We start from the raw sequence: 18992 nt of genomic DNA, 5'->3' as shown, positions 1-18992 counted from the left end.
TAGATTATATTTTTTGTTTTTTTAATACAAAATTAGATTGTTTTTTATCATTTTTTTAGAGATTAGCACTGGACAAATTTTATGTTTAAATTTTAATTTTATTTCTGTGTCTACAAAAAAAATATAAAAGAATTTTTTTTTATCAAGGTTAATGAACTAAGTCAATGAGCTTTTGTCAAGGTTGGTGAATCATTTTTCTAGACATTTTTCTCTGTTCCAGGCTACGAATAATCCAAACTCTGATGCTACCGAAAAAGTCTGGCTGCTACTCTGTTTGTGTATCGTCTCGTTTCAACCCTCCAAGCTGCTTTATCGCTATTTTATGTCGTTTCTGAAGAAAAATCTTTCACAAGGAGGTAAAATCGCTCAATATGTTCAGTGGTGTTTGGATAACTGCAATAATACTAAAATCAGTGTGAGAGAACATCCTCCATCATCTGTAGAAATAGCAGTAAGTATAAGTTTTAATGGACTTCATTGGCAATTGTCAAAATTGGCTTTGTTTTGTAGGCAATGAGGAGATTGGGTACTATAGTGTGTCGGTTCTTCTTTCTCGATGGCAGAACCAAAGCCATCGATGTCCATCCGACTGATACAGCTCACGATGCTGCTAGAAAACTAGCGGAAAGATTGGGACTAAGAAACTTGGAAGGATGGGCTATCTACCAGAGTCGACCGGATGGCGAGGAACACGTCAGAGCCCACCATTATTTATATGACATCATAGCGCAATGGGAACAGTATGTATAATATCTTAATTCAGTATAAATCAGTTTTCTAGCTCATGTTGTGACGTCATTGTATATTTACCATATATGCACCAGTATCATTTTTACAATGAAGGGCTATAATACATATTTTAAATTTATATGTATCTATTAAAAAGGGCAAATAAGAAACAAATAAGTCTGACGAAAATATTACATTATGTGTCTTATAATTCAAGTATTTTATTTTTTGAAGAAGGTAAATAATTTATTTTTCTTTGGATTCAACTTAAAATATGTTCCTATTTACCTCTGACACATAAACCTAATCTATAACAAATAAAACCCTAACGTAAGTAACTACTAACTAGCAATAAATGAATAGTCTAGTCACGACAAACAAATAAAACCCTAACGTAAGTAACTACTAACTAACAATAAATGTATAGTCTAGTCACGACAGGCTGCATCAGCATAAACGCGTAACAGATTGAAAGTCGTGATCACGTCACTCTAAATAACTGTATTAAAAAATCACGGTATATCAGTTAACAGTGTAAATTAAAAATTACGGTATCTCTCACACCTGGTCTGTTCTTTTCCCGGCACACGATACCACATTTAACTAATTTATTATACCACTAAAGAATAGAATACAGTATGCATTTATACCTCAGTAATTTCACAATAACGATTAACTATTTATTTCCGATCACTATTTCATTAATTTCGTGTTCATAAGATAGTCCTCGACCATAGATAAAGAATATGTACAATACGTCTATCCGTTCTGTAGCTACGGGGCATCCGTAAGGGGGAAAACGATATTCTCTGTTACCGTTTCATCGATGTTTCTCGTAAAAAATTAGACGACGCGTCCCATCAATAAAAATTCGACAAATTTGCAAATAGCCAATGAAATGAGTGAGCGGAGTGTTTTGCGGTAACATACTCGTCAAGTCCACACATACTCGTCAAGTCCACGTGGACTCTCTGCCGCTTCTATATAGGTAGCGATTTATAAAATATATTGCTGTTTATTTAAATGTTTTCTGTCCGCATTCTTTTCATAGACACAGATCCTGTAGACGTACTTTATACTCTCCTCGACGCTCTGTTTACAAAAACTTTTTCTATGATTGTTCGCCTTGACGGGGATGGCGCTTTCGACGAATGTTTCGGTATTTTGCCCATAGATGTCGTCGGTGGTTCTACCTTAACCATATATTTATAAGGTAACTATATCGACTCCAAACTACACTTTGTGATGCCGAGCCGGTGAAATGGGTATATAAATCTTCTGCAGGGATTTACATAAATCGCTCAGTTAAGCGACCAATAAGAGACTAGACACTAGCATTAGCTGTTCATTTGTACGGCTTCGTACAGCTTCATACGGCTTTCGTTTGCGCTCCCGTTCGACAATTGGCTAATCCTCAGAGTCATTGCTAATCGATATTCGGAATTTTGGAGTTGCGCTATTGCGCCAGTGTCTGCCTAACATACAAACTTATGTAAAATATACATGGACCGGTTATGTAATTGTCTCTGACTCGGCTTCAACTCCAACACATTGCAGGGATAGGCGATGATCTATATAAAGTTAATAGATATATGACCTTAACAATACTTACTATAATTATTAATCTACAGTTTCATTCAATAAATTAAAATGTATTTTGTTTACAGGAACCAAAATAAATTAGCACCGCCAAGTGGTTTAGCGACCTTAGGGCGAAGAAGTGCTCAAGGTCTAACTGGAGGTGAAAATAGATTTATATTTAAGAGAAGACTGTTTAAGGCTTCTAGGGAGCTCAGCCAAGATCCTGTAGAAGTCAATTTGCTATATGCACAAGCAGTTCACAGTGTTGTTAAGGTAATTGTGTCCATTTAAACTAAAGCAAAGTGTCAGTAGTAAAATTAAAAGATCTTAACGACAATCTTTTAATCATTTATATCTTTATCTAAAAATTATACAATGGTTGAGACAAAACTCAAAAAAGGTTTTCCTAAAAAGTTTGTATTACACTTGAAATTAGAGATGAAAATAACTTCCACTCGACCATTTGTCACTTTTTCTTTCTGAAAAAGCGCGAAATTAATTTTCCATAACGCGTTTCAGATACGAGGCGCCTCCAACTATAAAAATTTAAATAGGGACCTGGATTTTTTATTTGGTTATTTAATAACCATTATATCTGCAAAATAAATTGTGACATAAAAGCCATAGCATACCATTTGATTTTTTTTAGTAAATCAACATAATTTGATGAATTTTGAACCAATGCTATCTAGTGACTACTAACAAAGTCATTATTGTAAAGCCCTTTTTTTCGACATTAAGTTTACTAAAATCGATTCATCTAAAACAGAGATATCAAAGATTACAGTTGGGCATCACTTTTGGTGTTACAACAGCAAAATTCACACTACTTCACCATAAAACACCAAAACACTTTACTTTTGCACTGGACGTGCGTTTCGCTAACCATATTAGTATCATCAGCAGATGCAGGAGCATGTGTCACATTGAGTAGAGCAGTGTTGCCATAAATTTTGGGTTAGGTAAGGTTAATCCCGAATTTCTTCAACAGGGGCTTAAAAACCCGTCATATTCCTTAAACTTCACAAACAATTCCAGATCTTGTAAAAAATTACTAAATTTTGTGTATTTTACCTGTTTTATAATTAAAAAAAAATTAAAAACTTATTTCTGGTGATTTTTGGACACCGATTTATTTAAATAAACTTTATTTTCTTATTTCAAAAAATTCATTGCTTACCATGACTGCTTGAATCAAAAATAATTAATCATGCAAGACGCCATGATCAACTGACAAGTGGTTTAGCGTCAAAATTCCGCCACCCTAAAATTTTGACTAAGTTTGATGTTTCATAACTTTTTATTTTGTAATCCGATTTTTATGATTATGAATTAGCTTATAGATACATATGGTGGCATTATTTTTTATTTATTTTAATGGCTTATACAGGATGGTCCGACATGGGCAACATTGGTTCTGTCATAATTCTCAAACTGAAACGCCTTATTCAGATTGCATGCGTTCGCCATCGCCTGAAAATTTTAACATTTATGACGTCACACAGCGTTTTCGCATCAGGCAAATTTCCAATCATTAATTTAAGTATTTTCCAGATGGAATTTGTACAAACTGATTTTACATATACCAGTCCGGTAGGGTCACATCTAGGCATAGCAGTTACATGCATTGGAATGACACGTCTATAAAAAGTCTAAGCTTAAACAGAGATGGACAACAACTTCCACGTTTCCACTTCCACCCTTTGTCGTCATTAATATTAATTCTCTTCCCGCGCCTCCGCGTCGCGCCAGCGAGTCTGTCCACCACAGAGTTGCCAGGTCTACCGATTTCGTCTGTAAACTATCGATCTATCGATTTAATTAATCAATTTATTAACTGTGCCTTTTGTCTTTACAATAGAAGCCCTTTTTAAAATTTGACACATTTAGACTAATAATTAAGCGATCATCGCGTCGTAAACCGTATAATTTAACATTCGTAAGTATTATCGTTTATTAAATTTTGTTTAGAAATTATAGGTGTTCGTTCTGTCTGGTCGCAGAATTACGAACGTTCCCAAAAATTCATATTCCTTATTATTTACTGTATTGGCGACATTTACGAAGATGATATCTTTAGACAATATTTTGTGTCATTCATCTACTAAAGTTGAACCCGCAGTTCCCCCCGTCCCTTTTCAATTTAAAGATAAATTTTCTGTTATTTTTGAATGCCGCCTGTCGAAATTTTTCCTCACTCGTTTGATCATGGCTTTTATGTCACGTCTCAAAGTTTATATCGATTTTATTACACCATGTATGTTATTGTTGATTTTTTCAGCGCGATGACTTCCCAGTGACTGAAAAAGTGGCTCTTCAGTTGGCAGGCTTGCAAGCTCAAGTGGCATTGGGTAATCCGAAGGATAACAATAAGTTAGAATACTACACCGACATAGACACATATTTGCCTTATAGAATATCCAAAACCAGGGGAGATGATGTGTGGGTAAGTTTGCACAATATATTTTTTGTATATTTTTATAGTTATTTTTATAATTCAGGTAATTTTAAAAATATAAATGTTTCTGTTCCAACACCAAAGTTTTTTTTTAATAATTATTAAAATGTCGCTCTTATAAGTAAATTTAGAGGTGTGCTAAAATATTTATTAGTGCAACCGTCACGTTTTTGATTACCACCATGCAAGTCTGTGATATTACACAGGAATATCAATCCAATACAAATTTAACTTCTGCGCTGGAAAAAATTGTCGTGATTTTTTTTTAATTTAATATATAGAAAAAAAATAGTTAGTAAAGTATATAATGTAAGAGTTACCATTCTTTTATATTAATTTTTTTTTTCGTTTTATCGAAATTTACCTAAAATCGCAATACTATACTTTTCTTCTTCATCATGTTGGAATCACTGATTTGTAAAACACCTTTAAAAACGTAAGAGATTGTAATATTGCAGGACTTCAACCAATATTATTTATATGTTATGAGCTACTATGTTGTCTTGTTTTTCTGAGTATTTATCTGATTTGCTATTTGTGGCTGATTTTATTTACTAGGTACCTATTATTGCTCAAGCTCACCGTCAATATGGTGCCAATAGATCCGAACTGACAGCTAAAGCCTTATACCTGACTTGTGTGATGCAGTACCCTCTCTATGGTACTACCATGTTCCCGGTTACTTATAGGGGATATTGGTCCTATGGAAACGCTCTTATTTTAGGTAAAGAATATTCAAATTTTAAGATAATTTTTTTCTGACAAAAAACTTAAAAAGTTGCATTCAAAATTTTTCATAATACAGCGTGTCCCAGGCTGATCGTGCATTAGAAGTTTCTAGGGAACCATAATATCTAGATCGGAGATTTTTTCTGACAAAAAACTTAAAAAGTTGCATTCAAAATTTTTCATAATACAGCGTGTCCCAGGCTGATCGTGCATTAGAAGTTTCTAGGGAACCATAATATCTAGATCGGAGATTTTTTGCACATTACTGTTTCACAACGAGATCTATCGATTAAAAATATTTTCAATATGGCGGCACTTCCGGAAATACCGGAAGTTGACAGCAACTTTCTTATTTTAAATGGATACGCCCATTTTTTATTACATACTTAAATTCTCTGTAAAATTTTGTGAATTTTGATCTCAAGCACTCTATACCTAACATTAACCGTTTTTGAGAAAAAAAAATTCATATTTTTGAAGGAAAAAAACTGCCTGTAAAAAAAAATTGTATAGCCTAAACGTCAAATTTAGCGATTACCACAGCCACTGTGACATAAAGAAAAAACATGTGACTATCTATTTCAAAAATTAAAATGTTCGAATGTCATATAGTATTGGCCGTAGCTGTCATAGTATTGAACGATTAAAAAATTATCATAAATCATTTTTTTAAATGGAAACCCACTTTTTTTTATTTCACTAGTGAAAAGGTTTTTTAATTCGTTACTTTTTGATCATACATGTTCCTATACCTAAAATAAATGGTTTTTAAGTTGTTTAAGATTTAGTTTTAAAGCGTAATTTTTTCTTGATTTTAGCTAGCTTCCTTTGACATTAAGTGTCAAACCAGCAGACACTTTATTTCCTTCTGTCAAAAAACTAATTATTTGAATTCCGTATAGTATTATGAATGCTGCTCTATCTCGTATTTTAGTGATAGCTAGTGGCAATATGACATGGCCAGATATAGTTTTACATTGCGTGACGTTTAAAAGCTTAGGGTACCTATTGGTTAAAAAAAACAAAAAATATATCCTTTAAAACTAAATCTTAAATAACTTCAAAACCATCTATTTTAGGTATAGGAACATGTGTAATCAAAAAGTAACGAATTAAAAAACCTTTTCACTAGTGAAATAAAAAAAGTGGGTTTCCATTTAAAAAAATGATTTATGATAATTTTTTAATCGCTCAATTCTATGACAGCTGTGGCCATGATTATATGACATTCAAACAATTTAATTTTTGAAATAGATAGCCACGTTTTCTCTTTATGGCACAGTGGCTGTGGTAATCACTAAATTTGACGTTTAGGCTATACCCATATTTTTGACAGGCAGTTTTTTTCGTTCAAAAATTTTAAATATTTTTTTTTCTCAGAAACGATCAATGTTAGATATAGAGTGTTTAATATCAAAATGCATAAAATGTTTGTAAAATGCAAAGAATTTAAGTATGTAATAAAAAATGGGGGCACCCATTTAAAATAAGAAAGTTGCTGTCAACTTCCGGTATTTCCGGAAGTGCCGCCATATTGAAAATATTTTTGATCGATAGATCTCGTTGTGAAACTATGATGTGCAAGAAATCTCCGAGCTAGATGTTGTAGTTCTCTAGAAACTTCTAATGCACGCTCAGCCTGGGATACCCTGTATGTTCCTGGATAGTTCATCTGTGCGTCGATTAATATAAAATCACCACTTGACAGACAGAGAGACAAAATAAAAAATGGCATACAGTGTTGCCGGTTTTTACGTGTGTAGGGAAATATGGTAGAAAAAAAATTATTTTAAAAAACTTTCATGTATACTACTGAAATAAAGATAATATATCTAAGCTAAACATAATCTATTACAGCTGTAGTAAAATGAGCAACTAATAGTTAAAAATAAAGTTTCAACCCTAGATGCAACATTTATCATAGACGCCTACTTGTGCGGTTTGTAATTTCATGCAAAATCCAGCAATACCGCATAGGAGAAATATATCAACCCAACTTTTATCTCATTTTAATACATTGGATTTGTCATTAACCTGTCTACAGTAACCTACATTACATGTCTACAATCCAGACCACGCAGTTTCGATAGTTCCGAAAGTGTAATTTTACTAATAAATATGCATAATCTGCATTTTAAATCCATTCTAAATGCACTTTAGTTTGAACTTTTCGTTTAACCACACCAGTTTTAAACTCCGTAACCTCTTTTTAGGTGTTAATTGCGAAGGTATTATGTTAATAAAGAACGACGACAAGTTTATATTGAACGAGTTCCGATATCAAGACGTTGAAAGCATTTTGTTGGATCCCAGCGACAGTTTTATCACTCTGACTCTTCAGAGAACGGTAGGGGAGAATAATCATAAGTGTTACGTGTTCGAGACCAAGCAGAAAAACGAAATTGGGTCCTTGATAGCCAGCTACTACCCTGCATTAGCCGGATGGATGACTGAGAATGAGGCTCCGCAAAAAAGAGTCAAGAGTAAGTCTTTGATTTTTGTGACGGTGGGAAATAAGTTGAAAAACCTGGTTCGAACCTAGATGACCGATATATATTTTTTATTGAATGGTTCAGTGTTTTTTAAATACACTGAGAAATAATTTCCTTATAATATTTCTATAGCTAATAGTTTCTGTGTCGTTTTATTTTTAATTAACTTAAATAATTAAACTGGCCACTCCCTTGCAAGAGACTAGACTGGGAGGTAGGTATGCTTGTTTGAAAAAAATTGTTAGCAAGTTCCAAGACATAAATTCTATTCCAACTCTATTTTAACCTTTGCGAGAAACTTTGCTAACTCTGTTAACTGCATATTATTTTAGCCATCGACCTAAACACATTGGAAGTTACCCAAGTTATGAATATCACTTTCTTCGTGTTTGGCTTCCGCGGTTACCAAATATGGTCCAGGCCCTTATACGAGTTAGAAGCGACCACTATCGCACTTAAAACAACTTCTAGGGGGCCAATTGACCCCTCTGAATAAGCTGACATGATTATTAATGTAATAATTCTAGGTTCAGGAAAGCAATATGCGGGAAAACCAATATGGGGAAGAAAGCTAATTATATGCGATGAAAATTATCTCATACTTATCCCTTAATCTTTATCACGAAATATCTCACTTATTTATTCTTCTCCATTCACTAGATTTTTCAAAAACGATAAATTTAAGCAAATGTCAGAAACTAAACTATATCAAATGATGATATAAAAATAACATCTATAAGGGTCGTGGTTGCGACACGAACAAGTTTTGCCTTAGATTTAAAAAGGCAGTCAATGTTAAAATCTTCCCCGACCAGTATTAAATCACGTTTAGGGTAAAAAATACTGCATTTTCAACTTTTTGCCTATGTGAAGAGAATTTTTGTAATTTGCTACCATGACAGTTGTCGCATGACATACGTCAAAACGATTTTTTTTATTATTGAACATGCTGTAGTAATTCCCCATAATATACATACTTTATTTCAATATACATCAATAATGAAATATATCTCATTTGTTGCAAACTTTTGGGTACATCCTGTATAAGCAAAGAGGATATCAATTGTGTATTATTTATTAATTAACATAATTATTTCAGGTATAACAAACGAAGATCGTGTCAGACTTTACCACAATCTTGTGAACTGTAGAAGAGCTCTTGTAGATCACGATATTCTCAGAAAACCTACCGATTCTTCCGGAAGTTTTCTGAGAAATACTTTGAGACGGTTAAGTAAACACAAACTGGATAAACTTAGACAAGAACATGGAGGTAACTCTTATCTATTTTATGTTTTGTATATGTTTTATCATTTATTTATTTTAGGAGATACTGGCGAGACTTACAAAGGTTTTCATTATGCGTTCTGGGCCTTTAGTAAACAACCCTTACTACAAAGTATAAGTAGAATACCTGAAGCAGAAGAACAAACTATGCTTCAAGTATTTCAGATTATTTTGACTTATGCAGGATTAGGACAAAACGGTATTATATATTTTTAGAAATATGTGGTAAAAAATAATAACTGATCAAAATCACTAATCAAAATCCAAAGATAGTTTTTAGTGGCACTTTACTTTAACATAATGTTACCGATTTCGTTTTTCCTTATAGACTTGGTGCATTTCAGTTGATTTCGACAAATTCCGACCGCAGCGCATCAGCGGCATAAATCAGAAATTATCAGTATACAGGGTGTTTCAAAAAACATGTTCCATCTCTCGTGGTGATATTCCTCACGTAAAAATAAGATTTATTTTTCATATCAACGTAGGTCCGATTCTGCTTTGTTTCGTAGCTATAGGGTTTTAAAGTCTTAATATTTTTGCGATTTATTATAAGTTTCTTCCAAGTACTTTTAGTGTTTCGAATAAAATTTTGAGGGTAAAACTATAAATGCGACATATTTTAAAGCTAAAAAAGTGTCGACATATTCACCAGGGACGTGCATATAGGTTATCACTTCAATATTTTTCTAAAAAAAGCATGTACGCCACTGACTTTTTTTTCTCTTGTTAGCGAAATAATGTAAGCAGTTTAATGCCTATTAAAAGTTGTCTCTCGATATTTTCTCTATTTCGGGCTCTTTGATGAGATAAACGCTTTTGAAAAGAAAAAAATGATTTTATTAATTTGCCTTGATCCAAGTCTAATAGCAACCTTTAAAAAAAATTAATATCATTAAGTTTTGATCAATAGCAAAAATGAATTCAAGCAGTTCGACGAAACAAGTGAGTATACAAAGTGCTCGTTACATAATCAAAAAATTAAATAGACGTATACTTTTTTTAATCAACTAGTGATTAAATGTTTTATGAACATCTTCTAAAATTATAATTATGATACCTTTAAAAAATTTCGTTATAGCCAAAATAGCCCCATTTATGCCCCACTAGCAAAACCGGTGATTAAAACTATGCTCGCTACCTTAGTTGAACTCACCTAAATTTTTTTTAACTGGAATATAAAATTATAATACAAGTTAGACCTTCTGAAGATATCAAAATTTTTACTTTTTTATTTTTATTTTTGAATTTTCACAAATTATACTTCCTAACACTTTTAGAATAATTAAATAATAAATTTTTCGTATACTATTTATACCCGTGTATTTGTATATGCTAGTTTTTTAGGATATTTTCCGATGGTGGCAGCACCGGCGGAGAATGCACCAAGCCTATATGTATAACATAAACACTCGTTAACGTTAGTAATTTTTTAAACAACTAAAAACTACCACACACTAAATAACACCACAAAAATCTCCAATTGATGGCTTGCGCCTTTACCATTTATTAGTGAAGGTGCAAAAGACATTAAAAATAATTGTTTGTAAGTTGAATAAATTGGTATTCAAGTAAAGTGCCAGTGAAAAATCTCAAAGGCTTAAAATATTTTTCATATGATTTGTCGTTCTATAGGTGAGGTCATTAGAAGAGTTGAAGACGAGCATGTGACACTCCTCCAGACGATTTTGGAGAGATGCATGAGAAAAGATTCTCTTCTTTGCGAGCTATATCTCCAGTTGATCAAACAAACTACAGATCACCCGGATCCAAATTCAAGGGTGAATTTGCGACACTGGGCTTTACTATCTCTGGCCTGTTCTGTTGTCCTGCCTCCTAATAAAGTGATCCGGCGATATTTGATATCTCACCTTAAAAGGTAGGTTAGAGTGGTGCAATATAAATTTTATCCTGCGGGAAACGACGATTTCTACAGACGAAATCTAAAAAATTACAAATATATTAAATCATCACACATAAACCGGACGGATAGGTTTGTTTTAATGGTTTATTTTGTTTTCCGGGTGACGGCCGATACACGGACTGAAGGATGTGTGTGTCCAGTAGAATTTCCAACCATGATTGATTTTCTGTATAGTTCTATTATACTTATAGCAATTTTGAGAATTTCCTGACATTCTTCCATGTTCAATTAATGGGTGTATTCTTGTTTAGACCTTCCGCGAAGCCTCTAAAAGTTTCTTTTCTAGTTTGTCTCATTATTTTTCTACCAATTGCCGCCTTTCTTTTGTGGTCCAAAAAATTATAATTGCTATTATCCGCCTTATATATTTTGACGGCTTGGTTTCATTCTGTAACAGCAGATTCGCAAGCATTTTAATTTAGTTGTTTTTTTTGAATTTGAATTTGCTAACTATCAAATTACGGATAGTTATTGTTTTTTCGATAAATATGGATAATTTTGAACTTACCTACTGTTATTCGATATATCAAGAACTATCGGTAGTTATCTATATATCGGAAATAATCTATTCCCTATTGTTATTCGATATATCGATAACTATCGATGGTTATCGATATATCGGAAAAAATCCCATGCCATCGCAAAATAAAATACTAGTTTACACAGCACACGAAGTTCAGTGTTAAAAGTAAAGCGTTTTGTTGTATTGTGGTGAACTAGTGTTAATAGTCAACACCAACGGTAATCAAAAAAACTTCATAAAGCATAATTTGTTAATATATAATTTTTATTTATTTGTAGCCAATGCAAGTTAAAAAATTAGCTCAATTATTGTTTTTTTAATTCAGTTGTTGAAGTTTAAATTAAAATTGCTATCTTTTTTTATTACATGATTATAACCTAATATTACATTACCATAATTTATTAATTCCTGATTCCTATTTATTTGTGACTAACTGATAAAATTTAAGTTGAATTTATAGTAACTGGTTTTGAGAACACGTCTTTTTTAGACTGTTTTTGTCTTATTATAGTGGTAATATTATTTATTGATTTTTTTAAATACACTTAGATGCAAAAAAAACGCAACAGAAAAATCTTTTGTTAACTTGTCTTTGTTCGGTAAGAGACTCTGCTGACCTGTCCCGAAGATAAACCACAATTCTTCTTCTTGTTGTTGTGTCCACCATTCCCAACATCCACACTTGTGGCACAATTCGTCCAACATTATATTTTCTTTTGGTAACTACAGTTTCATCAATCCACACTATGTGTCCCACACCACCCAGATGGAAGAATTCTGGTACTTGCAGTAGCTTCCATGAAACTACATCCCGAATAAATCGGTACACTTGGCATACCGTTGATGGCCTCTTATCCAATAAACTTGCTGCCACGTTTGGAGGGACCAGGCAGGCCCAGAAAAACAGGAAATATACCACTTGTGACACTGGTATGTGCATATTTTCGAAAAATGAGCCTTTCAACACACTATACTGTTGCCGGCACCTTTGACAATGAAATGCATGGCCCATGGTGACTCCATTGCGGCTGATCAAAACACAATACCTCCGGCAATTGCGATTTTGGCATCGATAATTTTGACGAATGAGGCCCATTTGTTGGATATCTTCTAGAATTCTTCTATCGCCTCTATCACGATTGAAGATCCGAAAGACATTTTCAATTGATGTTATATATTATCTATGATAAAAAAACAAGAAATAAACACACAGAAAAAACAGTAAACCACGAGAAAGCTACTACACACAACAGATCAAATGGCAATGGCGGCTGGCGGCTTTGCCGCTTTGACGGCACTTAACGCTTCGTCCTTCTCGCTGTCTCTTCGCCAAATCATATGCGCGAATGCGCTGTCGTCTGTGCAAACCATAATTCCTACGCTAATTGTGCCTAATGACAAAACTTCATTGATTACGCGTCGAAAAATAGTATATATTTGAAAAACTTATATTTTCGTAGAATCTGAAAAATCCGCAAATTTTATTTCAGAAATTGCTTTAAAATAATCCACACTAACGAATAAAGTGTTATATTTTTTATTTTTAGACCAGTTTTCATTGTTTTTTTGGAAAACTCTATATAAATTCATATATTTATAATAAAGTAACCATATTGACACCAAACTGCATTCTGGGAAGCCGAGCCGGTGAAATAGGTATATAAATCTTCTGAAGGAATTTGCATAAGCCGTCAGTTAAGCTTACTTAAGCGTAGTGCGCAGGGTATATGATATAAATATATCAACTTTGATTCCTAACCTCAGTTTTTTATAAAATTTAGTATTGGGCTTTATTATACAGGGTTTATCGAATGGTTGTTTTTTACCTTAAATTTAAAACACCCTGTGCAATAATTTCGTGAACAAATTTTCTTAAAACATTATTTTTCTGTCAGAACCACGTCTGCTGGACATTTTTTTTGGATCGTGTCAATACATGCCTTGGTTAATTTTTAAGAGCGAAATGAACTTGCCACCAACAATTTGCAATTTTTTTAATTATCATCTTTTTTTGAAGTTATTTTTCAACATGACAAGGCGGCTTTGTTGGTTACTGTGAACTATATACTACTATGTACTATCATGTTTAACGTTTGGGAAATGCTTGGCAGGACGGTTAGAGGTCGCAAAGCAGTACCAGCCTCATTAAATGAGCTGAGGTCCTTAAAGAAGAATGGGAAAACATAAGCAATATGATATATGCAGCCTCTGTGAGAGTATACTGGAAGTTATAGCAGCTAAAAGAGGCAATACAAAGTATTAGGGTAGTTTTTACAAGTTTCGTTTTCTGTTTGTATACCTGAGTATTACAGATGTTTTCTTTAATATTGATAGTTCTGTTATCGTTATTAATGTTTATTAAAACCAGGACTGTATCATTACTCTTTAACTGTGTTTTTTAATTTAGTATAGAGTATCTGATGCAGTATGACGCAATATGACGTTACGACAATAATTACCAAAGCCACCTCGTCATATTGAAAAATAACATCAAAAAGTAATGATAATTGAAAAAATTGCAAATTGTTGGTGGCAAGTTCATTTCGCCTTAAAAATTAACCGAGGCATGTGATATGAGACAAAGATTAAAATGCTCCGAAGACATGGTTCTAAGAAAAAAATAATATTTTAGGAAAATTTGCTCACGAAATTATTGCACAGTGTGTTTTAAAGTTAAGGTAAAAAAATAGCATTCGATAAACCTTGTATAATAAAGCCCAACTAAAGTTTATACAAAACTGAGGTTTAAGAATTAAAGTTGATATACTTATAAACAGTTTGCCAAAAAAAAATGAAAATTGGGCTAAAAATAAAAAAAATATGTCACTTTGAATTTGTTCAAAAAAATTTCCGTTGCGCTTTTTTGCATCTGAGTGTATATATTGTCTCTAAGAAAATTAAAGTCAAATAATTTTATATTTTACACTTTGTTTTCTTGTTCTGTTGATAAGCAATAAATTTATTTGATGGCCCCTAACCATGATATGATAATTACTTCATTCTATAACAAGTCGGCAGGTAAGTAGTGTGGAATTTTAATAGGGTACTGTTGTTTACTGTAAACTAACTGTAAACCCCGTTATCAAAACGCTAGTATCGTTCAAATTGGCGGAATATTAGAGAGTGACTAATGTATATCTTTTTCTTTATCTATACTTTAACTCATAACTGTTGTATTTTTTAGATGTAGTTCGGACTACGTGACCGAAGAGGGAAAATATGCGCGATTTGCTGAAAAATGCCTGCTCAAAACTCAGGGCACCAGACGAAGACAGTGGCCGCCATCTAGAGAAGAGATTCTCTGCACCATTAACCGCAGACCGGTATATGCTCGGTTCCATTTCATGGACGGCCAGTACCATAGCGTAGAGTTCCATCCTTCTGCCACTGCCAAAGATGTCTGGGAAGTAGTAAGGGATAAGATAGGGCTCAGTCCAGAGGCCAAAGGTGAGTTGAGAAGTGTTTTATTTGGTAATTTCGCTAATAAAAATGTATTAGATCAGTCTGCGTACCCATACAAAATATGGTATTTTTCAAATAGGTATCTTATAGAAAATGATATTAATGTTATGTTGTGCACATTAACTGTGTGCACATGTTACTTGATAATTCCTTAAAATTGTTTCTTAAATGCAATGTGTTAAGACTGTTAAGAAATGTTTAGCTAGACATGCCGATCAGTATCCTATTTCAATTACCATTTCAGGTTATGCCATATATGAAGTTCTCGGAAACTCCGAGCGCAGTCTAGCGGCAGAAGAAAAAGTAGCTGATGTCATGGCCAAATGGGAACGCTACAGAGCTGCATCGACGGCCAATGCCACCAACACTGGCACTTCTAAGAAAGTGAGACCTCAGCATCACTTTTTCCTCTTCAAGAAGCACTTGTTCATGGACAACTACATTAACCTAAACGATACAGTGGAGAAGGAGTTATTGTACCACCAGGTACTGCATGATTTGAGAACAGATAGGTTCCCTATTACAGACAAAGAGGCGGTAAGTTGTACTGCAGTGTCTCCATCCTTAGTTAAAATATAAAAAAAATACTGTGTAAAAGTGATTTTCTTTTTTTTTTAATTGATTTTGTTTTTCAGATGATGCTGACAGCTCTTCAAGCTCAGTTAGAACTTGGAGACATCGACGAAACTATCCACGATTACCGACCGATAGCCTGTCACTGTTTACCCGCGAGGATGGTGCCCACCATTCCTCAAGATGGCGTTCAGATGCATCATCAAAGTCTGAGGGGCATGACGGCATCTGAAGCGAAGCAGGCATTCCTTAATTTGATACAGAGTTGGCCTTTGCACAAAGCCACTATTTTTGACGTTATGGTTAGTTATACATACTGTTACGAATGCCGTGGGTCCTTATATAATTAAATAGTCGACAATACAAAACTATATTAATAAAACCGCAATTTTCCAATATCGACTAAAAATTTCGGTTCACTTCCAACCGTTTAATGTTGCGACTTCAGCATTTATTCAAAGACTAACACTTGTCCAAGTCAGGCGAGTCTTGGGACGACCCACCTTGGCCGCTTTTTATTATAGTCACTTCTAGTTGTTCTCGAAGTTATGTTTCCTTTCCAGCTATTTAGCTATTCGTCGGTGAAGTGTGATAAACTGCTAACTCCATTATTCATAATTTTAGACGAGAGAAGAGAAACGGTACAAAAAAATATGTGCACATGTAGCAAATATATTCATGCGTTAATATGATATAGAGATAACAGTAATCTTTGTTGGGGAACAATAAAACTTAATATTTCGTTAAAAATTTTACGTAAAAATAATGTATTAAACGTATTATTTACTTAAAATCAAAAATGGAAGCAGGTTATCACGTTTCACTGACGTATTGGATATATTCAATTCCACTCAGCTTATCCCAAAGATAGCGCCTATACGCTTTGTTTACAAAAACTTTTCTGGTGGTTGTTCGCCTAGACTCGCATTCCTTGAGTGTTTCAGTTTCTAGCCAAAAGATGTTCATTTAACATCACTGTTGGTAGATACTTTTGCCGGCCCAGCTGGAAGAAAGGTTAGAAAGAGTCACTTTAATAGAGAGAGAAGTGCGAGAACGACTTGACAACATCATCATCAAATTTTACCAAAAGTTAAAACGTTTAGGACACATATTCATATTGATGGTCTGGTTCACTCTATTACAACACTATGTATATTAGGGGGCCGAAAAAATTATTTTTCGAAACCTAAAAAAATGTTAGAACATCAAGTGGATTTTTTTTGGAATTTAAAAATAAAATTCAGCGGGGCCCCGGGGGGGGGGGGGTAAAAAAATTAGGTTTGATTTTGTTTTTGGATTAGCAAAAATCTAATGAATTAAAGCTCCCTCATTACAGGAAAAAAGTTGGTGAAAATAATTTATTATTTAGCCGCGCCCCTGGTACCCGAATCATGCTAGCTGCGTAACGCGCTTTGTTTATGCCGTTTATGATATGAGCGAATGATTTCAGCACGGAGCCGCCTAAATGAAAAATAGCTAAACTGGTTGCGAAACATGCTTCACTCCCAACGGGTAGTACCAAACGCGTCATAGCAATGTTATCAGCTTATCATAAAAAATATCGCAATCTAAGAAAATTCTTAAAAACACAAAAATCTCCAGCTCTTCTAAAAAAGTCGAAAATTTCAAATTGAAATTGAAAAAGCTTTTCGATATATTTTCATGTAAATGCAGTAGTTTCGATTCTTGTAAGTATGAAGAAAATTACAAAGTGCCTTTGTTAGAACAGGAATTTTTGCAGGACCAAGGTTAGGTTAGGTTAGGTTGCTGGGGTTTGGGATCATATTTGATCCCTCACTCGGAGGCCTTGGGCCCATTGCGATACCCCTGTATTGTTTTACCAAACCTTCCTCTCATTCTTTCTTTGCGTTAAAGCACTTCCAGCTCTTTGCAAAGTTCCCGATGTCGCTGATGTTGGCTTCTGCTGCTTCCTCTAGTCCCTCAAAAAACCTTGCCCTAAAGTTTTAATGCGTCGGTATTCCAGTGCCGGACAGTGGCACAGCAGGTGCTCTATGGTTTCTTCTTCCTCTCCGCATTCTCTGCAGTAGTCGTCGTCGGAAACTTTCCATCTTACGAGGTTTACCCCCGTGGAACAGTTTCCAGTGACGACACCTACAATTATGCGTACTAGGTCCTTTTTATGCTCTAGTAGCTGTTTTGTCTTTTTGCTATCTACCACTGGCCATAGTCTTCGAGCTGTAGCACAGTCCTCACGGTGTTGCCACGTCTCTTGCTGCTTGGCCTTGATGGCAGTTCCTATAGCCTCCTTCAGTGTGTTGATCGTCAAAAGTGGTGGGTCATCTGCCACGGCCTCTCCCCTGGCCCCGTCTTTGGCGAGTCTGTCTGCTTCCTGATTGCCCACCACATTGCTGTGGCCTGGCACCCAGCACAGAGTAGCCCCACCCCGACGCAGCCAGGACAGTGCTTCTCGGCATTCCATCACAGTTTTCGATCTCACTGATTGCATGGTGATGCTTCTTAATGCGGGCAAGCTGTCAGAGTATATCACTATATCCCCTATTGGTCTATCAGCAATTTTCTCTCGTATACAACTAGCCGCTTCCTTTATGGCGTAAACCTCTGCTTGTAGAACATTACAGCCATCCGATAGCCTCAAAGATCGTCGGATGTCTAGTTTCTCTGAGAAGATGCCCACACCTGTGCCCCCTGAATTTGCGGAAGCATCTGTGTAGACTGCTATCTCTTGAGTGTTCATTACTCGGTTGCTTTCCCATTCTTCTCTTGTCGGAATGCGAATTCTTATCTTTTCTCCAAAATCATGTTTGGTGAGCATATAGTCCGTTTTCTGGTCTAGCAGGACCAAAGGAACGACAGAAAAATGCAAAGAGCTGGGGTAGATAAGGTAACTACTCAAAAAAAAATAGAAAAAGGGAAGAAAGGCTTGTTAAACTTTCAGTGCCTTCTACAAAGAATATTATAGTTTTAAGAACTCTCGTGTGGAAGCCTTAGTGATTTGTCACACGGTGGCTCTTTTGAACATAATCGAAGGCTGAAAATGCTAATATTTTAAATTTTGAGGACTACGCGCGGCGATATTTCGTACGGTGTTGCCAAAACATATTTTATTTCTCGATTTTTAAAGAAATATGTATTGATTATATATTTCGTATTCGTTAGTACATGAGGCATCCTAAGGCTATGAAAAAAAACGTAGTTATGAAAATAACATTTTAGATTTTTAATTTGTTTGTACCTTCTAATAAAAATTACTTC

At 34.4% G+C, this 18992-nt stretch overlaps 1 protein-coding gene across 3 annotated transcripts in view; it reads left to right on the top strand.

The window, feature by feature from the left end:
• Positions 1-18992, top strand: part of LOC115874783 (unconventional myosin-X) — a 170061-nt gene that overhangs the window by 134974 nt on the left and 16095 nt on the right. For 2 of the 3 annotated variants that reach the window (XM_030890059.1, XM_030890061.1), the window contains 11 exons: positions 221-451; positions 511-740; positions 2397-2583; positions 4592-4756; positions 5327-5492; positions 7711-7980; positions 9089-9475; positions 10912-11155; positions 14908-15170; positions 15430-15722; positions 15821-16060. In XM_030890059.1, coding sequence (XP_030745919.1) covers positions 221-451; positions 511-740; positions 2397-2583; positions 4592-4756; positions 5327-5492; positions 7711-7980; positions 9089-9475; positions 10912-11155; positions 14908-15170; positions 15430-15722; positions 15821-16060 — 2676 coding nt within the window. The remainder of the gene's footprint in view (positions 1-220; positions 452-510; positions 741-2396; positions 2584-4591; positions 4757-5326; positions 5493-7710; positions 7981-9088; positions 9476-10911; positions 11156-14907; positions 15171-15429; positions 15723-15820; positions 16061-18992) is intronic. The other variant, XM_030890060.1, reaches the window with a different exon arrangement.

This window comes from Sitophilus oryzae, unplaced genomic scaffold, assembly GCF_002938485.1.
Source record: "Sitophilus oryzae breed Bouriz unplaced genomic scaffold, Soryzae_2.0 scaffold_1297_pilon_pilon, whole genome shotgun sequence".
Lineage (NCBI taxonomy): Eukaryota > Metazoa > Arthropoda > Insecta > Coleoptera > Curculionidae > Sitophilus > Sitophilus oryzae.
The sequence above is the reverse complement of the archived record's forward strand: the minus strand, read 5'-3'. Positions and strand labels throughout refer to the sequence as shown.